We start from the raw sequence: 24,532 nt of genomic DNA on the forward strand, positions 1-24,532 counted from the left end.
TTGCAAATTCACCCCCCTTACAGCACATTATACTGCAAAGAAGGCTTTCCAGATACAACAAAGACAGACAGAGTAGGGATAACCAGAATAGAAGAAATACAATATAAGAATAGCACAGGGCAAAACCTCAATTACATGCCTTTGAGTCATGTGCTATTTCTGAACGACCAACTGCCATTTTCTCTGTAGGTTTGAGATCGACATCGAGCCCATATTTGCTACCATGGCCTTGTATGACCTGAAAGAGAAGAAAAAGGTAAGAACATTTACAGTAACTCGCTGAAAATGAGTCAGCACACAACACGATAAATGCGTCGAGTCTATCGTCAAGCATGGTGGTAGCACCATGGTTGGGGTGCATGAGTGCTGCCAGACATGGGAGGAGCTGCCAGTTAAATGTCTTATCATGCCTATAGTATAGCATCCCTGCATGTGGCAATTCAACTCCTTATGGAAACATTAAATGAAATCAACTTGTATTCCAGCTCAGCGGAGCAGGCTCCCACAGAGTCATACCAATGCATTGATATTGACTTCATTTGTTAGTTTTACCCATTTTATTTGTATCGTGGCATGAGTATCTTGCACTATTGCACATCTTAAACCACCGGCATCTGCGAGGGATAAATTCCAACATGTTTGGCTCTATCACTACTGATAATGGAATGTAATGTAAAGTATTTTCCAAGCCAACTACTCTGAGCCACGGATGTTTGCATGTTTTTAGTGGATTGACTTAGCCGGATTTCTTTTTCTTTTCTGGGGGTGAAAAAGGCCGGAAGGATTTAGCTTGTGCTTAACAACTTGTGGAGATAGTGGGAGTTGTGTTTTTTTTTTTGCCAGTGGCCTTGCCTTCTTCTCAATGCCTGATCAAGTATGACGGATGACGATGATGCTAATATGGCCTGATGGCCTATTTAAATAAACTATATTTACACATTTAACTACGGGTGTCTCAGGATAGTCAACTGTTGGACAATTGTTGACAATGTTCCTCACAACCCTAGTGAGGATAAGCGGTATAGAAGATGGACTGACAATTTGATTCAGAAGATTTCGCAGTCGAATTTTAGGAAGATTGTAGATCATATCAACATTGTACCATTCTGTCCAAATGGTGGTCCCTAAGGCTGCTGAGCTTAGATTTGTGTCTATTTTGACACACGTTCAGCCTCATTTGTGTTACTAAAGAAGTCAAAATGACGTGTGTGTTTAACAGAAGACCTACAGTATACGTATGCAACAAAGCCCACAACAAAGCCCAGCTTCTCTTGTTTTGGAGTATCAGGTCTTGTTTAACATCTTACACGCACTTTTAGATTCTTGGATTTTGCAGCGCCATTGTCTCATCCCGGAGATCTCCAGAGTACCAGAGTCTACACAAACCACCCAGCCGGGCACAAGTGCTCGTAAGCGGTGTCGAAAATGTAAACAAAGGCAAGGAATACGAGCTAAGGTTGATCAAACACAGCCCAGTCTCTGCTCACTAAGCATTTACCTCGCTAATGTGCGGTCTTTTGAGTTATGAGGACGAATTGCGACCCCACATATCCTACAGTAAGAGACTTTCGGACTGCAATGTCAGAATTTTCACAGAGACATGACTGTCCCATACTCGGGGCTGATAGAGCAGCGTACTGTTGCTTTAAGTGTGAAAACCATTTTCTTTGAGAAGGACAAAGTCGAAAATTACTTCTGTTTATTTGTCAGAATCACCATTAGCATTATGATGATAGAGTTATAAAATAACAATATGTGATTGCCATGGCAACCCAGGAACGACAATAATTTGTTTGTCTATAATAACAGTGGACCAGCCAGGACACCTTTTGTTAAAATACTGTTCAGAATTGTGTAATTTTTTATTTAAGTCTCACACTAAAATACACTGGTTTATAATAATAGTGGACACCTCCCAGGACACCTCTGATTGTGTGCCCTTGAGCAAAAATCCCATATGATGACTTTAAAACTATGAAATGGAAAAGGTCCTAGGTAGTTATTACAGTTGGAAGTATCACATTATCACTTACTCCAGGTTAACGTTTTTAACTGGTAGCCAATGTCCCGTACCCTTGGAGGGGTTAATGCAGTGTCCTGCTGAGCACAAAAGGTCCGGTCACAGACTGACTGTTAAAGAGCTGTGAAATGTGTTCTCGGTGCACAAAGGAGAAACAAGTCGCGCTTTGTTTTGCAAAAAAAAAATTTACCCATTTGCCATTTCCCTCTCCAGTTTCCTCACTAAGTTTCCCTTTTCTCCCTGTACAGTATTGTGTTTTCTGCTGCTTTCATGTCGTCGTTTCCCTGCATCTCTTCCTCTTCGCTTGTTTGCCTGATGAGAATTCTCAGCCACGTGTTTGTTTTCAAGCTTGCAGCGGTTTTGTTGCCGTTTGGCATCTGTGAAATCTGTAACAGATGTTTCTATAAATCCACATAATTCTCTACTTATTAATCAGGGCTCTCTGCTCTGACAGGATTGGTCCACGCTCAGGAATGAAACGCAACATATGTATATTGCAAAAGGTTGTTTTTTCTAAATTATGAATTATGTACCGCCTCCCGCCCGATGTCAGCTGGGATAGGCCCCAGAACACCCCCATCACACTAATGAGGATAAGCTGCATACAAGATGGATAGATGGGAGTAGGTACAATACAGGCCAACATTTTGGACACACACAACACAACTGATGGTGCCAACCCCATTTTCTTTAGGCCATACATTCCACAAAGTAACCCTGACATGGCACACCTCCGAATTGACTGAGAGAACACCAAAGGGTGGCTACTTTTTTAAGGAATCTAAAATATGAGACACCCCCTGCCATCCCTGTGTGGAATTTGCATGTTCTCTGTTGCATGCGTGGGTTTTCTCCGGGTACTCCGGTTTCCTCCCACATTCCAAAAACATGCTAGGTTAATTAGCGACTCCAAATTGTCCATAGGTATGAATGTGAGTGTGAATGGTTGTTTGTCTATATGTGCCCTGTGATTGGCTGGCGACCAGTCCAGGGTGTACCCCGCCTCTCACCCCAAAGACAGCTGGGATAGGCTCCAACACCCTCACGACCCTGGGGAGGATGGTCGACGTCGAAAATGGATGGATGGATATTTTTATTAATTCGTATCTTGGTAGAAAAACTGCTGATAAAACATGCATCATCCAATCATTTACGATACTGTATATGTCACATAACAATAGAGGTTCTGATAATGAGGTGTGCTTAAAAAGAAAAATGTCAGAACTTCATCAAATTTAAAATAAAATCAATGTTTTGGCTCAGGCTGCATGGCGGACAAGTGGTTAGCACGCAGGCCTCACAGCTAGGAGACCTGAGTTCCATTCCACCTTCAGCCATCTCTGTGTGGAGTTTGCATGTTCTCTCCATGCATGCGTGGGTTTTCGTCCAAAAACATGCTAGGTTAATTGGCGACTCCAAATTGTCCATATGTATGAATGTGAGTGTGAATGGTTGGTTGTCTATATTTGCCCTGTGATTGGCTGGCCACCAGTCCAGGGTGTACCCTGCCTCTCGCCCGAAGACAGCTGGGATAGGCCCCAGCACCCCCGCCAGGATAAGGGGTAGAAAATGAATGAATGAATGAATGTTTGGTCCCATATCAAGATCATAAGGACTGTGTTACATTCTTGCAATCATTGCCAAAAAGAAGTACCCATGAATGTAAGCATTAGTATTTTAAATGCTGTGGTACTGTGACCTCTGGTTCCAATGTAAACCACTGAAATATTATCACCTTGCCTCAGGCTATGAACAAAGCCATATGTGAGGGTCATGTGATCTTTGTAATTTTCTGGATCGACTGCATCGCACCGCAGCAGACTTGTGCAGTAAGCCAAAAATGTCCCAGATGTCCAAACAGCATCAGTGAATCAGATGACATGCTTGGTTCTGTCACCAATGGTTCTGATTGAAACCTCATGTTGATAATAGATCATCCCGCAGGAAGCCAAACGCAAGACAGACAGATGTGTGAGTGTTTTCCCCTTTGCGGAATGAAAGTTTATATGAGGGTGTGGTCACAGTATCATCATCATCGGTCTTCTGCTGTAACGCGGCACGAAGGCGTCAAACAAGGGGGCTATTGTTCGGAGCTCATGCTTAATTACAAACATATTCACTCGTGGAAGTCAGCTATTAAACCACAAAAGAGACTTGGGATGTAATTGCAACGTGACCGTTGCATGTTTCCAGGTCCCCTGAATGGGGTACACCTGCGTCCAAAATGCAGCACTCTGCTTTTTTATGGCATTATTGCATGCAGCTACACCTTGTTTGGTCTGCAGCCCTGTATCTGAATTGAACTGAATACAAAAAAATAATTGCATAATGTTTGGATCTTAAGGAGAGTGCAAAAAGAAGAAACATTTTTTGAGTAAGAAATGTATTGGAAGCAAGTATTAAAGGGAAATAGGCTGTTCATCAGCTGATCAAAACTTTAAGACCACACAGCTTCTAAAAGCCAAATTCTTCCCAAACATGTGGATTCAATATAATTTTCTGTCAACAATGGGTATTAAAGACAAAAAGAACATAAAAATGGACAAAACTATGCCCGGTAGTGAAACATTTAAGCTCCTCTTACACAGAAAGCAGATGTGGGATATTTCCATAACTGTGTGACACGGTATCCCGGAATCACACAGTTACATGAATGGAGAAACATCCGTACCTGCATCTTAAAAGTCAAATAGCAATGCATTTAACAAAACATCACCCGGAAGGCTATAAGGTGAGAATTAAAGATTAGAAAATAAGAAATAAAGATCAGAAAATTATGATTTTAAGCTTTGTTTCACCATGCTGTATAGAGAACCGCAACAAATGCAAAGGTGGGATATTTACTTAATTATATCACATAGCATCCCAGAATCACAGAATTATATACTCGCCTGATATGTCGAACAATGACATCGCTTTTAACATAAAAGCGCCACACTCCGTCCTGTCAAATGGACTGTGCTAGACTTTCGAGACGTTGTCCTTTCGTGTAACTCTCTCTAAAGCTCTAAACATGTCTTATATTTTATTCATTCATTCATTTTCTACCGCTTATCCTCACGAGGGTCGCAAGGAGTGCTGGAGCCTATCCCAGCTGTCTATGGGCGAGAGGCGGGGTACACCCTGGACTGGTGGCCAGCCAATCATAGGACACATATAGACAAACAACCATTCACACTCACATTCATACCTATGGACAATTTGGAGTCGCCAGTTAACCTAGCATGTTTTTGGAATGTGGGAGGAAACCGGAGTACCCGGAGAAAACCCACGCATGCACGAGCAGAACATGCAAACTCCACACAGAGATGGCCGAGGGTGTCTTATATTTTAGATCGGCCGAGCGGAGAATCTTCCCAATCTCCTGACGTCCATCCACACTAGTGGTGTGAATCCCAGCACTGAGGACGATTCAATACACATCTCGATGCACTGCCAGCGATACGATACTTTAACAATACATTGAATTTTCTTGCGATACGATGCGATAATCATTTAGTTCAAATCAATGCAATCCGATATGATATGGTGCAATTTCTTGCGATATGATGCAATTCAACATGATGCAAATAAGCAAAGGAAAATAATGGAATGGTAATAATGGTATGGTCCTACAAAAAGGTTTTGGCTTTATTCCTTCTAGGCACTTAGCAGTAACTTCAACTAGTGCTGTTTGTCTTTTTTACTATGCACCACTTCTTGATCATTTTTTTTTTTGCCATCCAACAGCAACAACTTTCCTCACACTTTCACATCGGCTATGCAATTACAACAGCAGTGGTTCAATGGTGGAGTAAAACAATTAAACAATAATTACTGCTGTGAAAAATACAGTACAGCAACAGCAAAGTTGAAGTAACACTTTCAACAGTGCAATCAATGTTTGTTTATATTCCTGTCTGCAAAACATAATTCTAATATGAATACACCAGGAGGTAGGCTAATACAGTAGTGAGGAGCAGAAAGTGGAAAACAACTTATAAAATTGTTTCAAAATTCAGGAAGAAGCCAAGTGTTCTGTTGTTGTAATGTCACCTGCTGTGCTGAACACTCGTAAGGAGGGGGAAAACTTGTTGCAGGGACGGACAATTAGCTCCTGAACAATTTGGAAAGCAGCGGAAGATCCGCTTGTTCTGACCTGATCTGCTTGGTTTGTCCCCAGTGTCCGACGAGGAACTAGACGGGGAGGCGGACGTAGACTTGTCCGTATTCAATACAAAACGCGAAATAATGTTGGTGCATTCATTGCGCCTGGGGAACAGCATATGGGGTGAAGTTGAACATTAATAAAACGGTGCTTGCATCGTATTTTATGATACCTACAAACGCATCGCGATTAATCTAGATTTCACCCGTCAATTGCATGCATACCCAGTGAATGCTCTCATCGTGCGCATGCGTATCGATTAAAATAGCAATAAATCAAGCAATAAATATTTGATTAGTGAAATCATAATAAGCCAACAACTCCATCCTTTTATTTCAGATATCAGAGAACTTCTACTGTGACTTGAACTCGGAGCAGTTTAAAAGCTTCCTGAGATCACACACTCCTCATGTGGATCCTTCCTCGCTGGCCAGGTCGGCCATCTTCTCCATCACCTACCCTTCTCCGGACATTTATCTTGTCATCAAGGTAAGAAGAATGGAATCTAGTGCAACTTGCCATAGGAGCAATTCCCTTGAGAGTAGCTGTTTTCTCTCTGGATTGAATGCATATTCATATTCACTAGCACTCTAGTAGTCGATGAGGTTGATGTAATGCACTTTCTGTCTTTGGTCCAGATTGAAAAAGTCCTCCAGCAAGGCGAGATCAGTGACTGTGCCGAGCCCTACATGACAATGAGAGATTGCGACTCTTCTAAGGTAATCCCTGAAAATGATTATATAAATGCTAGACACTGACAGTGTGAATACTCACAAGCCAGGATGTTACCGAATGGGATCCAGTGCAATATTTGGAATAAGATTTGCAGCCTTTAAAGCTATACTATCAGGAAACAGGCACTTACTATAAAGGAGAGATATTTGTTTTTATTATCATTATTATTTTAATCACAAAAGAGGGAGGAAATAGACCAGTCTATAGCACAGCCCGGTGAGTGTAATGCAGGTTGGGAATTTCTGAATTACCTCCAGAACAAGGACAAGCTGGAGAAACTGCGAGGCCAGTCCGAGGCCTTCTGCCAGAGGCTAGGCCGCTACCGCATGCCTTTCGCCTGGGCGACTGTGAACATCATGGAAGTCATCTCTACGGCTGCCATCGACCGCGATGTCACTGATTCCGACAGCATAAAAGGTGTGCACTTCTGAAACTCCCTTCAACTTGTGCTACGTCACATGACCTACCCTTTGTCTTCCTTCAGCCAAATCCAGCAGCATCGACCGTAAAGCCCAGTTGCCACGAAGGAACTCTGAACGTTTCAACACCATTGACGAGCAGCTGTGTAACATCTCCGCCTTCAAACCGGCCACCATTACCATCAGCACCATCTTCAAACAGGTTGAGCTTCACGCTTGGGATGCTTAATGTCAAACACAATCTACCACGTGCATTCCATCAGTCACCTCTCCAGCACATGGCCATGACTTGGTATCAGCACTTGGAATGATGCCATTTTCCAAAACCATTCAAGCTATTTAACCTTGTATGGTGGCATATTTCTTATTGTTCCTATGAATAAAGCCACAATTATTCACACTGATGCACTCCATTATCTCCTAGAAAGTGTCAGTGGAAGGTATTATAGCTCCAAGGCAGGGAATAACTATATTTTCTTCCATTTTGATTTCTGCAAGCATGTTGTGACTATACATATACAGTAAAGTCTCGTTATATCGATATCGGTTATATCGATAGTACTGCTTATTATGGTACTATTTTCATTTCCCGGCAAATTTCTAGTCTTTTATGATATAATTAGTTCCGGTTAGTACGATACCCGGTTATTACGATAATCCGGTTACTACGATGCCCTTTTCATCTCCCGCCAGCCAATTTGGTCTGCTTATATCGATACAAAAGCATCTTAAAGCTGAATCAATATTTGCTTAAGGATTTCAATACCACCATTAGCAAAATCTGTAAACGGCGTATTGTTTGATTTTTGGCTAACACCGTTTCGGCTTTTCCACCGACGGACGGTAATTAGAGGATTACAGGTAATTAATATGAGGTAAGTATTAAACAATCTTTTGAAGTAAAGGAGTAAATATTTGTATAATTAAGAGGGAAGATTCAGTGACTAGACTTAGTGTTTTCAGATGTGTTCAATATTCTTGGCACTAGCTTTACTGATAAATTATGAAAGTAAACTTACGGTATTGCTTGATCAAAGAAGCAATCTCTTGTTGTTTGAAATAAATCAATACACTTGTATCTTAAAGATTAATATGAAATGTTAAACAATATTGAATCTTTTGTGTTAAAAGGTGAAACAGGGAAGCAGAAGAAGATGGAAGATATTTTTAAAGTATTGCAGAATAAGTAATGTAAACGTTGCAGTTTTTGTTTTCCATACATGTATTTAATTGTGTTGTATTCAGATATCTTTTTATCGCTTGCAATAATCACTGTTTTTCATATGTACATGCTGGCGTTCGTGGTTTCTCTCGTGTGTATAGAACAATGTCGAGTGCATTATTGAATATTTACTCAGAGTCACTATTGCAAGAGTGCGTTATGAAAATAATAAATGTTGAAAAAAAATGTGACCCATCTGACTTTAACCGAATTGTGTTATGTATATGAATGCAATCATTTTTTGCAACAATGTTTATGGTTTTGTCTGCTGAAGCGTGAGGATTTTGCATTGGTTGAATTTTAGAAAAGAAATAGTCATTAAAAAAGTGTAAAGACGTTTTTATTTAATGCTGGATGCGCAATCCATGAACTCAAGGAGAAAATTACATGCCATATCAAAGATCCGCCCACTTTTAATGCAGTTCGGCGCAGGATCGGATATATCGATAGTCCGGTTATATCGATATTTTTTCAGACTCCCGAGAATATCGATATAACGAGACTTTACTGTATAGTGAATTACATACTGACATAAAAAATGGAAGATGCCCTGTGGGGTATGTTGTTGTTGCTTATGATCTAGGATCTAGGATCTATGTACGAAGCACCAACAGGAATCATCTATGTTACAACAAATTGTCTCATCATAAGAATAACAATCATGGCTTCATTTCAGAAGGTGACAAAGTGTTTGCTTTAATTTCGTCTTTTGTTTTGTTTTCAGGAGGGAGATCGTTTGAGTGACGAGGACTTGCTCAAATTCTTGTCTGAGATTAAGAAAACGTCCACTCCACAGAGACGAATCAAGACTATATCAGGTTGTCACATCTGAAGGTTCTATATTCCACTATTGTGTACTTTATACACTTTTTCACTGTAATGCTGCATATGTCCAACATAATATCCTAAATTTAAACGTTAGCTCTTTCTTTTGGCGGTAAACCAATCACAAGCTATCAGTGCACTCACAACATGCTTGGTCACTTCACTGACAACACTGAATTCATCACACAGCAACTTAACACTCAAAGTGTGTGGCTAGCAAAACGTGCCATTTTGAAAAGAAAAAAAACAAGACATGAATGCTTTCCCATAATCCATTGTGTCTGAGCAACACATCCATTGGGGTGCTGCAGTGACATCAACCTCCCTCTGGGCTCTCGATCATCTGGCTCCCTCTGGTGGACAGAAGCAGCATTGCAGCACCATCTCATCATTTTTTGTGCTGCTGGTGCTCCAATGAATTGCTTGGTACTTTTTATTGTTAGGTTCCTGTGTGATGAGTTTAATGAGAGTCAGACTGCTATATTCAGTAATGACCTGCTGCAATGGGTTGACAGACCTCTCACTTTAAAAAGTGAATTTTACATAATAGGGGACAAGCTTTATTGTTCACTATACTTTCCAAACAATGCAAAACCAACACTCTTGTCTCGTCGCATGTCCGCAGGCTCCATAAAACTGGACATGTCTCCACTCCATGACTTACCTCAGGCCTGTTTGTCCACTGAGCTCATCCCCCTCATACCCGTAGCTGAAAAGAACATCCGCCACGTCAAAGAAGTGCTGGAGTTCCCCTCCAGTGAGGTTTATGTCCCCCATAACATTTACAGGTGAGCCACAGCTACACTTACAAACGCAAAAATGTTCACAGACATGCTGGAGTGACTTCTGTAAGGCTTGCAAATTGGCTTTAGGAAATACAAATATGGTGTTGAAAGGAAAGAAAAATAGCCTGAGGTGCAAAGAGGCTTGCCCAAACAGAAACCATTTATTTCTCAACAAGCCAAAGGCAACAAGAACAGTCATACAGCGTACTCATTGCTCAAGAGCCCTTGAGGGAATTTCCTGCACCAGCCACAACATTAGGTACACCTTCACAGTGTAGCGAGCCAATCCAAGAGCTTTGATTGTGAATAATTTCATTGCTCTGATTTACATGGCACACTATTTTGCTATTGTAGTGATAATAATGTAGATCGCTGATATACCATATTGAGAGACTTTCTTTTGTTTTTCCCATCCACGTGATGAAGCTAAAGTATTAGAAACGGCAATGGGCCTTACCTTGACATCCTATTTTTGTTATTCGCACATCGCTATTGCTATCTAGCGTTGCAAAGCATGAATTGCATATACATTACATTTTATCTTCCTCTCTCTTCCTTGGCATCTACAGGAACCTGCTGTATATTTACCCTCAGAGGCTGAACTTTGTCAACAGGCTGACATCAGCACGGAACATCACCATCAAGATGCAGTTTATGAGTGGCGAAGACCCCAGCAGCTCTCTTCCTGTGAGTGCTGCTGCTGTAATATTCATAAGCAATACCTCACATTACAAAAAACACTTTTATAGGTATTCAAAGATGCTGAATTTAAGCAACGTTGCTTATTATCAAGTAGTTCAATGCTCTTTTAAGAAGCAATCAATTAAAAAAGAATGGTTGTAGATGGCGGCTGCATGACGCTTTAGTGTTTTGCATGCAGGCCACACAGCTCGGAGACCTGAGTTAGATTCCACCTCTGTGTGGAGTTTGCATGTTCTCTCCGTGCATGCGTGAGTTTTCTCCGGGTACTCTGGTTTCCTCCCACATTCCAAAAACACGCTAGGTTAATTGGCGATTCCAAATTGTCCATAGGTATGAATGTGAGTGTGAATGGTTGTTTGTTTATATGTGCCCTGTGATTGGCTGGCGACCAGTCCAGGATGTACCCCGCCTCTTGCCCAAAGACAGCTGGGATAGGCTTCAGCACCCCCGCGACCCTCGTGAGGATAAGCGGTAGAAAATGAATGAATGAATGTTTGTAGATGGCCACAGTGTATCCCACCAGGACTCTTCCAATTGTTTATGGTCCTCCAACTAGTGATGTGAGGATCAATAATGAAAATACCGATACTTTGGATGCCAGCTCGCCTTGCTCAAAAATTGTCAAATGAAAATGTCGATGGTTTTGATACGTCAGTCATTTGAGGTAATGTTTGTCAGAAATGTTCTTTTGAAATGGTCTTTTGAAAGCGAACCAATTGTTTAAAATATGGTCTGCACAGTGGACGAGTAGTTAGCATGTAAGCTACACAGTCAGAAGATCGAGAAGACCTTGGTCCGATTCCCACATTCCAAAAACATGCTAGGTTAATTGACGACTCCAAATTGTCCATAGGTTGCCCGAAGACAGCTGGGATAGGCTCCAGCATACCTGAGCTCCTAGTGAGGATAAGCGGCATAGAAAATGAATGATTGGATGTTTAAAATACTTTTTAATACAGGTGTTTTTACATGTTAATTCATGATTAAAGAAAACAAACCTAACCTATATGAATGATATCTTCTTTTTCCCACAGATAATTTTCGGCAAATCTAGTGGGCCTGAATTTGTTGGGGAAGTCTACACCCCTGTTACCTATCATAACAAGCAAGTACATTTTTATGCCAGAATATCATACTAATTTGCTCATCTCAACAGTCAACAGAGGGTTTCTCCATCCTGATTTTTTGATGTCCTCTTGTTTTTTTGTGTTTTTTGTTTGAAATAGATCCCCAGATTTCTACGAGGAGGTGAAGCTGGCTCTTCCCGCCCGCCTGACAGAGCGACACCACTTGCTGTTCACTTTCTACCACGTTAGCTGCCAGCAGAAACAGAACCAGAGCAATAGCTGTGAAACACTCATCGGCTACTCCGTAAGCCTCACACGGCACCTATGCAAAATATTTATACACAGTACACATGGTAACTGTACTGTGTTTTTGTTTGTGAGCTATATTGCTGTGTTATGCTTATCCAGTGGCTGCCCATATGGATTAATGACAGACTGAACACAGGTCAGTTCTGTCTCCCCATAGTGTTGGATCGACTACCTCCTAATTACTCACTGCACACCGCCGAGGTATGTACACATTCAACACCATGCTAGGTGCTCATGAACGGGCGCACCATATAGTTGTTTTTTTGCTGCGCAGAAACTGCCTTCTCAAACACCCCCGGTCAAGTGGATGGAAAGTCACAAAGGACTGTTCAATCTAGAGGTCCAGGCTGTGTCCTCCGTACACACACAGGTCAGTTGAAGGTGTTCATTTAAAGCACCAGTGCACCATTTTCACCTAATAATAATAATAATAATACATTTTAATTGTATAGCGCTTTTTAGAGTACTCAAAGATGCTTTACAGTAGAGAAAAAGATATAAAAATAGAGTTGAGTAAAAACAGAGTAAATGATGCATTAAAATCCAATATCCATATAGCCATTCAGAGCTAAAACAAGGCTAAAAGCGGGGCGGGGCACAGCAGTCAGGTATAAAAGTTAGACATTAAAAAGGGATTTAAACAGGTCGGTTTTGAGTTGTTTTTTGAAGGTGGGAAGGTCGGGGGAAACACGGAGTGAATGGGGCAAAGAGTTCCAGAGGGTGGGGGCAGCGATGGAGAAGGCTCTGTCTCCCCAGGTTCGGAGCTTGGTCTTACAGGGGAGTGCCAGGAGGTTGGAGTCTGAGGAGCGAAGGAAATTGTGTGGATGCAGGAGGTCTGTGACGTATGGATGGGGTCAAATTGTGGAGAGCTTTGTAGGTGATGAGAAGCCAGTGGAGGATTTATAAGGACCAGGGTAATGTGTTCACGGGAGCGGGTGGAGGTGAGGAGGCGAGCAGCTGAGTTCTGAATATATTGTAGTTTGTTGAGGGTTTTGGATGGTGTACCGTAAAGAATACTGTTGCAGTAGTCGATTTTGGATGTGATAAATGCGTGGAACAGGGATTCAGCGGCAGAGAATGAGCGAAAAAAGAAAAGAAATTAAAAACACTGTCCCATACTGAAATAAAGCAAACATTCCCAATACTTTTGTAGAAACAACACAAGGTATTTTCTGCATCTGTTCCTCATCCCAAGTGTTTGTTTTGCATACCAGGACAACCACTTGGAGCGCTTCTTCACCCTATGTCACGCTCTCGAAGGCGGGGCCACCTTCCCGCTGCGTGTCCGAGAGGAGAAGATCCCAGAGAACAAGCTGGAGCATGAGCTGAAACTCAGCATCATTTCTCTGTCATCATCCAGCTTGGAGCCGCTGGTCCTCTTCCTCCACCTGGTGCTGGATAATCTTTTCACCCTCATCATGCAGCCCATGGTCATTGCTGGCCAGACCGGTGAGTCTCTGTGGAGGGTACGATACCGCAGTCTGACGACATCATCTGAGGCTTCTATCGTGTTTCGATGTGTGTGTTGTCTTCCAGCCAACCTGGCCCAGATAGCCTTTGAGTCCGTGGTGTCCATCGTCAACAGTCTCCATCACAGTCAGGAGCTGAGCAGGGATCAGCAAGGCCGAAACAGCCTCTTGGCAACCTATCTTTACTGGGTGTTCCGTTTGCCTGACCCCCCGCTAGACATCCCAAATGGTACTACTGATATATAATACAGATATATGTAGAATACAGATTCTACATTTACATTACATCTACATTACAACTACATTTTACAACTTTAATAATGATGATTGACTTATTATGACTTTTACTGTGAATGACAACAGGTACAAGTGGCGTGATGCCCTCCACCGAGAGCCGTTACAGCACCATGGGCCGAGCCTCGGCGGCCAGCGTGGGCAACATGCTTCTGCAGTCCAGAATCCGCAGCAGCAGCAACCCTGACATTCCCGCGCCCCACTCACCTGCTGAGGACGCCGAGGTCAAGCATATCCTGGCTGCCAAGGTACTAAAAAGACTTCTCATACACGCTTTATATCCACAGGGGATCATTTCCTTTCTCATATATAGTTCAGTTCCAAATGTGAACATTGATTAAGTTCCTGGTGTTGTTCCGCTTTTTTGTGTTGTTGATGTTAGTATAGATTTTTTTGTAGCGCCCCCCTTTTTGGAGATGAAATGACCCCCCCGTATGTATTCTTCTCCTTAGGGCCATAACATCCCAGGCAGTCGCATGTCCACCATATTGGATACAAACAGCCATCAGAACTCCACAGGAAGCACCAGGCCGTCCAGCAGAAAGGTACAAACAGTAGGATTGTTGCTATGGTTACTTAGCTTTAAACTAAAATTATCTTGCTTTGTTTTTTTTTAAATAGAAACTAATTTTATATATTGTATATTTGCTAATGGACATTAGTTTGTTGTAATATACAATTTAAAGCCCACCCTCGGCCATCTCTGTGTGGAGTTTGCATGTTCTCCCCGTGCATGCGTGGGTTTTCTCCGGGTACTCCGGTTTCCTCCCACATTCCAAAAACATGCTAGGTTAAGTGGTGACTCCAAATTGTCCATAGTTATGAATGTGAGTGTGAATGGTTGTTTGTCTATATGTGCCGGTTACTACGATGCCCTTTTCATTGCCAGCCAATTTGGTCTGCTTATATCGATACAAAAGCAGCTTAAATCAATCTTTGCTTAAGGATTTCAATACCAAAAAGAACACGGCAAACGGCTGCTTCCAGTCAACTTTATTTTTCACACTTCCACCACCAGAGCACAGCACACACACCGATTCCCGCACTTCCTGGTTCACAGGTCATGCTCAACCCGCCCCACATAGCTGGCCAAACACATGCCTGCAACAGAAGAACCAACTGTTCGTGGTTTCTCTCGTGTGTATAGAATCTATACACACGAGAGAAACCACAAACGCCAGCATGTACATATGAAAAACAGTGATTATTACAAGCAATAAAAAGATATCTGAATACAACACAATTAAATACATGTATTTGTACGCTTGTGTCTTCGTTGGAATAGGTGTGTATGCTATGTCAGTTGGTTCTTCTGTTGCAGGCATGTGTTTGGCCAGCTATGTGGGGCGGGTTGAGCATGACCTGTGAACCAGGAAGTGCGGGAATCGGTGTGTGTGCTGTGCTCTGGTGGTGGAAGTGTGAAAAATAAAGTTGACTGGAAGCAGCCGTTCGCCGTGTTCTTTTTTGGTATTGAAATCCTTAAGCAAAGATTGATTTAAGCTGCTTTTGTATCGATATAAGCAGACCAAATTGGCTGGCGGGAGATGAAAAGGGCATCGTAGTAACCGGATTATCATAATAACCGGGTATCGTACTAACGGAACTAATTATATCATAAAAGACTAGAAATTTGCTGGGAAATGAAAATAGTATAAGTAGTATAAGCAGTACTTCGATATAACCGATATCGATATAACTGTACACGCCTTTGTCTCCTCCAGGCTGGATTATTGTAATGCGCTCCTCATCGGGATCCCTAGCAAGAGCATTCACAAGCCCCAATACATCCAGAACAGCGCTGCTAGGATCCTGATGAGGGTGCGGAAATACGATCATATCACCTCCATCCTGGAATCACTGCACTAGCTCCCTGTGGAACTGAGGATTCAATATAAGATCGCTCTCCTCACCCACCAGTGTGTACACAGTGGCGCTCCAGCCTACCTAAAGGAACTCCTCCTCCAGACCTCCTCACGCAGAATCCCCAGAACCAAGCAGCAAAGCATGGGCTTCTGCTCGGCTGGTCCCAGTCTGTGGAATGCTCTTCCCGACCATCTGAGAGCACCACAGACTATTATTATTCATTCATTTTCTACCGCTTTTTCCTCACGAGGGGTGCTGGAGCCTATCCCAGCTGTCTTCGGGCGTAAGGCGGGGTACACCCTGGACTGGTCGCCAGCCAATCACAGGGCACGTATAGACAAACAACCATTCACAATCTGGACAATCTGGAGTCGCCAATTAACCTAGCATGTTTTTGGAATGTGGGAGGAAACCGGAGTACCCGGAGAAAACCCACACATGCACGGGGAGAACATGCAAACTCCACACAGAGATGCCCGAGGGTGGGATCGAACCCTGGTCTCCTAGCTGTGAGGTCTGCGCGCTAACCCCTAGACCACCGTGCCGCCCTACTACTATTATTATTATTATTATTAAAACCGTAAAATGTTAATAATTATTATATAAGAATAATAATTGTAATTGGACATAGCCTGCCAAGCTAGGTTTATATTGTAGCATCATTGTAATCCCATTTTACAATGACCAACCTCTGTGACCCTTTACAACTTCACATAATACAGTAATCATGTCATTGATTTATGATACAAACTTTAACTAAGAATCCTCCCAAGGGAACACCCGTCACAATGTCTGATGTCCACAAGGGGGCAATGTGACACAAATTTTCTCTCTTGTTTTCTGTCCGGAGTGCCAAAAATACATTTACACGGTCTTGCTGACATGTGTCTTTTGTCTCTTGCAGCAGTTTCATGAAGAGCTTGCCCTCCAGATGGTGGTCAGCACCGGGGTCTGCAGGGAGAACGCATACAAATACGCCTGGTTCTTTTTTGAGCTGCTGGTCAGTATTTTTATTTGCACATGGGGCTCATGAAAGGATGACAATAATATGAGCGTTAAAAAAAAAGACATGTTTTTGCTTATTGAAATGCATCAGAAAATGGAGAGGATGTCCAGCGGGATATATTGTGGTCATCTACAGCACAACTACTAATTATTATGGTCCAATTATTCATTCATTCATTTTCTACCCCTTGTCCTCACGAGGGTCGCGGGTGTGCTGGAGCCTATCCCAGCTGTCTCCGGACGAGAGGTGGGGTACACCCTGGACTGGTGGCCAGCCAATCACAGGGCAGATATAGACAAACCATTCACACTCACATTCATACCTATGGACAATTTGGAGTCACCAATTAGCAACCTAGCATGTTTTTGGAATGTGGGAGGAAACCAGAGTACCCGGAGAAAACCCACGCATGCACGGGGAGAACATGCAAACTCCGCACAGAGATGGCCGAGGGTGGAATTGAACTCGTGTCTCCTAGCTGTGAGGTCGCCGTGCAGCCCTGGTCTAATTAAGTGCAATGAGGTTGGGGCTTTAAATGTAAGCAGGCGCTAATTGTCCAGAAATGTAGGGAATTACATATAAAAAAAATTTAATAAAAAAATTTATTTAAACTTTAATAATGATCTGGAATGCATGAGAAAGTGGAAAGGAAAGCTGGTGACTTCCAATGCAGCTCATGCATCTTGTAGAGTTATTTAAAAAAGCTACATCAGGAGGCTGCCTGCAGCTACAGCTGTTATTGCCAGTGTTTTTTCATCTGGCGCTAATTAGAGACCCTGGTGGTTCTTTGCTTTTGTAGACTGCGCACCTGACGACTACAGTTGACTGACTCCAGGCTTTAACTGGAGCATTTTACAATATGCATGTCCTCTTCCCACAGGTGAAGAGCATGGCCCAGCACGTGTCCGAACTAGACAGGAACAGCATCCCCCGTAGAAGCCGCTTCTCAGACCGATTTAAAGACGACATCACGACCATCGTCTCCGTGGTCACTGCTGAGATCTGCACCATCCTTGTCAAGCAACAGAAGGTGAGCCAAATGCACGTCGGGTGCACAAACCAGCGCTGCTTCCTGTCATCACATGCCAAACAATACCTCGACATTTGCTGGGTTCAAGAGTTCAGCATTGTAAAGCGAGACACTGGGCGAGATCCGCCCGCTAATTGCCGCCTGTTGATCTGTTGATCTGTTGATGGGTTGTTTGTTTTAGGAGGTGGAGCAAGCAGAGAAAGTCAACATCAGTCTGGCCTTCTTCCTGTACGACCTGCTGTCTCTCATGGACCGGGGCTTTGTCTTTCAGCTGGTGAAAAACTACTGCAACCAGGTAACATAAGAGGCTTCCATGGCTACCGCCATATGAGCAGTATGATGTTTGCAAAGGCACGCTTTTCTGATGCAACTCTTACATTTGTCCTGAAAGGTTGAAGTCAAAATGTTTTTTTTCTCTGGTCCAGATGTCAGCTAAAAGCGTTTCGATGCCAACGCTGATCAGCATGCGCCTGGAGTTCCTGCGAATCCTGTGCAGTCACGAGTACTACCTCAACCTCAGCCTCTTTTTCAGCAGCCCCGCCTCTGCCCCATCCTCTCCGTGCCCATCCATCTCCTCGCAGGTACTGTACGTCCTCTACCGTTGTGTGAGGCCTCCCTGCTTGGGCCGCTGCCCCTGCAACCTGATCTCGGATAAGCGGTAGTAGGTGGATGGATTTATAAATGAATAGTATTTTTGTATCCATCCATCTTCTATGCCGCTTATCCTCACTATCCTTAAATGAACGAAATGCTGTATTTCTTTGTATATTATGCTATATTGTATTTACATGCTATTATATATGTTATGTGTTATGTCTCTCTCCACCCAGAGCTCAGGTTCATGTAGTTACCAAGAGCAGCAAAGGATCTTGGGCCTCTTTGAGCTTTCTCAGGACTTCAAGCAGCAGCACTACCTCACCGGCCTGCTACTGACTGAGCTCAGTGCCGCTCTTGACATGGAGTCAGAAGGGTACAGAAGAAAAAGAGGAAAAGGACGGTGCGGGTGTCGTAAAGCCATGTGACGTTAAGTGCGAGTTGTCTCTGTGTCCCCAGAGGAAAGGTCCAGAAGAAGGCTATCAACGCCATCTTCAGCCTGCTGTGTTCTCATGATCTTGACCACCGCTGCATCAAGCCCGAGGTCAGGGCTAAGGTAGCCGCCCTCTACCTCCCCCTGGTGGCCATCATCATCGACTCTACCAACTACCTGGATTTCACAGGTATATGTGATTTAATGTCTTCAATTGTAATGCAATATATGAACACTGAGGTTTTGTTTTTTAAATCTAAAATGTATTTATTTTCTTGATTAAAATAATCTTTAAATAAAATAGAATATAGAAAAAGTAAGAAATTATGTCTGAGCAAGGCATTCATTGGGGGTACTGCAACAATGTCAGCCTCCCTCTGGGCTCAGGGTCTTCTGGCATTTTCTATGCTGTTTGTACACCAATGAAATGATTGTCTATTGGGACTTTTTTCCATTTTAAACTCGTATTGGTACATGTTTGTATATATTCCAGAGGCATTCATTTGGAGTGTTAAGTTGATGTGTAAGGAATTTTGTGTTCGTAAGATGACACCGTGAGTCAGACTGTTATGTTGTTAAACTGTGATATCTAATGACCTCCTCTGTATTCCAATATGTTGACAAGCTTGTTGTGAGTGCGTAGCTCATGATTGGCTCCTGTCAAATAAAGAGCTCACAGCCTCATGCGTACCACAATATGCTATTTTATAATGTGGTCACATATACCTTTTGACAGTGTCAATGGAAATTGAATGCTACTAGTGACTCTACTATTAGCTCCCAAGTGTACCTCATGTTTTTGCCAGATATTTAACCATTGTATGCTCTTCAGTTTTAACTCATTTGAGCGCCCCCCCTCCCGGTGTCTCCACAGTGGCAGACACACGTGGCACCAAGAACAAAACTGGTGGACTCGAGGATGACCTTGACAGCGTACCACCCATCAATCAATCTGTTGCCATGGCGATTGCCGGCAACCCCTTCAACACACTGGGGAGGAATGTTCTTGTTTCCATGGCATCCATGGTAAAAAGTGAAATATTAGGATGATGGCAGTTTTTGGGTGTTCGTTTATGTATGTGTGAGCGTGTGTTTGTGTGTGTGTGTGTGTTCAGGTGGAGTTCACTGAGGTAGATTGATTAGCTGCCAGAGCACATACACACACACCTGTGGAGAATGTTTTATGAGCAGCCATTGCTGTCATAAGTGAAGAGGGCTGTCAAATTTAACAAACACATCCATCATGTGTCGTAGCGACAGCAACACCTGAAATCTAAACATCTACATTCTTGGTTTTTTTTTCGGCCAAGAAATGAACTCAAGTGACCCCCCGGGTATGTTTTTGCATGGAATACATAGCAGTGGAAAAACTGACATTCTCACAACTGAGCTCTGGGCTTGATATCCATCATAGTTCCAAACATGGCAGCTCCAGCACTTTCTCCCCGGACTCCTGATCAATGTTTTTGTCACTTTTCTCATCGATGTTGTCAGATCAACATTTGATGGTAAGCCGCAAAATGTTTGCGTCTCAAAAAGCTCCGCTCAGTGGGTCTCACCGTGAGAATGCAGGGTTCGAGCTGGGACACCCAAAGCACCGTGGCGATAATGGCCACATTTGTCAGAGCTGCCACGCAAGTGAAACAGCAGTAGCCCTTTTCTCCGCTCCTAATTCATCATCAGGAGAATGAAGGTGAATTAGTCTGCAGTAGATTTTCACATTGATGAAGATGAGGGGAAGAAGGAGCCGATGTTTGTGAGGTGCGAGTCACGTGTGAATGCTTGAGTTTGAATTTTGTATTGATGGCTAAATTATATAAAACAATCACTGTTTTGCTGACGGGGACTTAGGTTTTCTTTTGTAAATGAATACTTTTTTAAAAAATTATTTACAATTTGTTTTTTATTTTTTTTAATATGGCAAAACAGTTATATATTATATGTAATAATAAGTGGTAGAAAATCAGTAGCTGGAGGGAAGGAATAGATTGATTTATTGTGTATCTGTATGGTGCTGCAAAAGTAATTCAAAATGATAAAAAAAATGAAGAAAAAGTTAAAATACTAAAAAAAACAAATTGCAAGAATATGATGAAAAAGTTCAATGAGAAAATTAAAGAAAATAAATAACAAAAACATAATAGAATGTATCTATTGTATTCATGTTATTTTTAGTCATGTCTCTGAGGGTCACAGTGGATCTGGACCAAGCTTGAGATCCTAACATGAGCAATATTTCCCACAATTTATGAGTCAACTGTAATACCCCTTTCCTCCACTTGGCAGAGCAACTACACTAATTGTGCTTTCCTGCGCTTCCACTGCAAGAATATGAAGTAATGAAGTTCTAGTCTAATTCAGCTTTGAATGTGCCTTGTGTGTCCTTCTCAGCACGGGAAGTCGATAGCCACCTTGGCGGCAGACACCAGCCGCCACCTGCTGGTGTGCTTCCTCTGGGTGATGAAAAACGCAGACAAGAGTCTGATTCAACGCTGGACTGTGGACATGCCTCCCTCCCTGCTCAACAAGCTGCTGGAGCTCCTCACTATCTGCTTGTCCTGCTTTGAGTACAGGGTCCGCTCTCCGCATTTCTGCTAACGTTAACGAAGAGGCGATATATTCTGTTTTACCCACACATTTTTATGTGTTTATAGGGCCACCAAAGCAGCGACAAAGTGAGCACGCAGGCCTTGCAGAAATCTCATCAGGCTAAACTTCAGCTGGAAGAAGCCCTGCTGAGAGGGATGGGCGCCCGCGGGGAGATGATGAAACGAGTCGGAGGTAATGTGATGAACATCTCCGCCAGGGTGCACATGCTTATCGTAGTAAAAACCCCATGTTTTTGCATTATTTCCAGCATGACGTACACTCATAATTAGACATTTTGCTGCCACAAAGGCCAAAAAGTGTTGCGTTTTTTTATTTTTTATTTAATGGACAGTTGCCAGTTACACTTTTTTAACCTTCTACTCACAACCAGATTGTTTTGCTGAACGGCTATTAGATTGCATGTATATGTGTATCATGATCAACTGGATGATGCCAGATGGGATAGATTGTGGTCATCCACAGTCACATAGCAACCATTTATTAATGACGATGTGAGGGAGCGATGTTCAAACTGCGATGCAGTGAGGGACTACTGTATTTTAAATGGTGCTACTGCCATCTTGTGGCCTTAATAACAAAAACTTCATCAGTAGGTTGCCTACAGCCACTACAGGCACTAATTGACCTGTACTTGATTTTGTAGGCCATGCACCCGGCAACCATGGAGACTCTGTGGTTACATTATGATGTTCTCTTCTGTTTCTCAGGAATGGACAGAACAATGGGCCAAAGAGAGAACCTGCGCTGGAGGAAAGATCTCACCCAGTGGAGACAGACCAATGACAGACATGATAAGTAAGTCCTGACATCTCCAAATCTTTCTGAATGTACATATACTTACCCCATCTCCCACCAGGACCAAGGCAGAGTTGGACCAGGAGGCTCTGATCAGTGGAAACTTGGCCACAGAGGCAAACCTCATAATCCTGGACCTGCTGGAGACCATCGTACAGGTCAGACAACCCCCCCCTCCAAAACCTATAGATGCCGGCAGGATGAGAACTTCTAAAGTGGATGAGCGTTTATTATTTTCATCAAATGTGACTTTTCATCTGTTTGAATACGGATGATCCTTCTATTTCTGCAAAGCACACTGAATTGGCGGCCTGCAAAGCTTTCTATATAAATAAACCGCCCACACATGTGAGACTTGGCAATCTCATCTTGAAATGAGTCCTCATACACAGTTTGAACACTTTATTGGTGAATGCACATTGGAACAAAAACAAAGAGGAGCAAAAAAAAAATCAATAAATAAAAGAAAGTATGCATCAGTTATATTTTATGGTCTGGCCCCCAGACAAAAGAAAGATAAACAAAACTGGTCTGTGGAGACTGGCTGCTCTGTCCTGACTAAACCTTTGGGCCTGCAGCCCCCATGGTACCAGATGGAGTGCTTCCAATGGTTTTTGGTTTGGGCATTAGGTCAGTTTTTATATTGACCGTGTATTAGTAGGCACTCTGAATTGTTACCAGCCAATCAATCAGTGTTCCAAATTCAGACATGTCTATTATAACAGGACACACAAAAAAGGTATCAAGAATTTGTGTCTAAAATCAAAAAGGAAGTCAAACATTTTTTGCCAAAATACACTGTGGTGGCAGTTGAACTAACTCTTCCAAGGAAACGTACCCAAATCAGAATAAGAGATATGCGACAGATGGGCAATGATAAATTGGGACCAATTTCAGTTTCCACCATAGGAAGCGAGAGGTGCCTCTGATGATTTGCCAAGCAGCACTAACCTCAAGTCAGTTGCCTCCACAAGGTCACAGCTTAATCAAAAATGTTGTGTATGATGAAGAGGACAGCTTGAAGAGGTCCATGTATCACTTTCTCAATTAGCTCCGTAACTAAATTCCCGCTTTTTATAATGAATGTAACACAAAAAAAATGCAGGGGCATCAAATGTCATGATAAACCCAAGTTCGGCAACAATTCCCATCCATCTGACTTCTCCGGCTTCTCAGAGATGGGATTTCAGGACTTCCCTCTCCTTGGCCGATGGGTCCGTCCAGCTCCTGGGTTTCCCCCGAGGTTTCCCTACCGGTCAAGTGTCTCTAGAGAGGCGTCCAGGAGGCATCCTCACCAGAAAGGCCAAGCCACCCCACGCCGTAGATGGCAATAGCATTTTTATGATTTTTTTAATTACAATTTGGTCAAATCTGTCACGGTCCGGCTTGTGAGCCTTGTGGTTCGACCCCAGGATGCAGAGATTAGGACCCAGATGCAGGTAAAATATATTTATTAATGCTATGCAGTTGTATGGCGCAGTAGCAAGGTAAACTCAACACACGACAATGAACGAGCACACACCTGAACTAAATAGGGAGTGTGGAAATTAAAAACAGGTGCGGGAGAAAAATGGCAAGGAACGTAAAGCAGAACACAGCAACAGAGGAAGTGACTACAAAATAAGGGCACGAACGAGGAACAGAGAGGAAAGACAAAAACTAAGGAAGCTGTCACGAGGGGGTGAACCCCGATCGTGGCAAAATCAGCTGCATGGCGGGCAAGTGGTTAGCGCGCCGGCCACACAGCTAGGAAACCCGAGTTCAATCTCTGTGTGGAGTTTGCATGTTCTCCCCGTGCATGAGTGGGTTTTCTCCGGGTTAATTGGTGACAGCTGGGATAGGCTCCAGCACCCCCGCGACCTTTAAATAAACGGTAGAAAATGATTGAATGAATGTATGAGAAGCAAACACAACAAAAAAATATAGTTGTAGTTTGTGGGAAATTAGGTTACGGAAAACAATGTTATTAGGATAAGTTAAAAAAAGTTAAAATATTTTCGCAGTCATAATTATGAGAAGAAATTTCAGAATTTGCAAAATTCCAAAAAAACGCTGTAATTTTACAATTTCCCCCTCGGCCATCTGTGTGTGGAGTTTGCATGTTCTCCCGTGCATTCGTGGGTTTTCTCCGGGTACTCCGGTTTCCTCCCACATTCCAAAAACAGGCTAGGTTAATTGGCGACTCCAAATTGTCCATAGGTATGAAT

The 24,532-nt window shown here is 42.8% G+C and overlaps 1 protein-coding gene across 2 annotated transcripts in view; it reads left to right on the top strand.

The window, feature by feature from the left end:
- The window catches only part of dock8 (dedicator of cytokinesis 8), a 67,683-nt gene that overhangs the window by 21,959 nt on the left and 21,192 nt on the right, over window positions 1–24,532 (top strand). The window contains exons 8-34 of one of the 2 annotated variants that reach the window (XM_058069549.2): window positions 190–256; window positions 6,507–6,656; window positions 6,806–6,886; window positions 7,160–7,319; window positions 7,387–7,523; window positions 9,268–9,361; window positions 9,994–10,156; window positions 10,723–10,840; window positions 11,890–11,960; window positions 12,082–12,226; window positions 12,331–12,432; window positions 12,506–12,601; window positions 13,446–13,680; window positions 13,768–13,929; window positions 14,064–14,242; window positions 14,447–14,539; window positions 16,762–16,857; window positions 17,744–17,893; window positions 18,075–18,188; window positions 18,319–18,474; window positions 18,724–18,863; window positions 18,947–19,110; window positions 19,795–19,946; window positions 21,312–21,494; window positions 21,575–21,701; window positions 22,238–22,325; window positions 22,387–22,483. In XM_058069549.2, coding sequence (XP_057925532.2) covers window positions 190–256; window positions 6,507–6,656; window positions 6,806–6,886; window positions 7,160–7,319; window positions 7,387–7,523; window positions 9,268–9,361; window positions 9,994–10,156; window positions 10,723–10,840; window positions 11,890–11,960; window positions 12,082–12,226; window positions 12,331–12,432; window positions 12,506–12,601; window positions 13,446–13,680; window positions 13,768–13,929; window positions 14,064–14,242; window positions 14,447–14,539; window positions 16,762–16,857; window positions 17,744–17,893; window positions 18,075–18,188; window positions 18,319–18,474; window positions 18,724–18,863; window positions 18,947–19,110; window positions 19,795–19,946; window positions 21,312–21,494; window positions 21,575–21,701; window positions 22,238–22,325; window positions 22,387–22,483 — 3,520 coding nt within the window. The remainder of the gene's footprint in view (window positions 1–189; window positions 257–6,506; window positions 6,657–6,805; window positions 6,887–7,159; window positions 7,320–7,386; window positions 7,524–9,267; window positions 9,362–9,993; window positions 10,157–10,722; window positions 10,841–11,889; window positions 11,961–12,081; window positions 12,227–12,330; window positions 12,433–12,505; window positions 12,602–13,445; window positions 13,681–13,767; window positions 13,930–14,063; window positions 14,243–14,446; window positions 14,540–16,761; window positions 16,858–17,743; window positions 17,894–18,074; window positions 18,189–18,318; window positions 18,475–18,723; window positions 18,864–18,946; window positions 19,111–19,794; window positions 19,947–21,311; window positions 21,495–21,574; window positions 21,702–22,237; window positions 22,326–22,386; window positions 22,484–24,532) is intronic. The other variant, XM_058069551.2, reaches the window with a different exon arrangement.

Source organism: Doryrhamphus excisus, linkage group LG3 (genome assembly GCF_037039965.1).
Source record: "Doryrhamphus excisus strain RoL-2023G ecotype Guam linkage group LG3, RoL_Dexc_Guam_v1.1, whole genome shotgun sequence".
Taxonomy (NCBI): Eukaryota; Metazoa; Chordata; class Actinopteri; order Syngnathiformes; family Syngnathidae; genus Doryrhamphus; species Doryrhamphus excisus.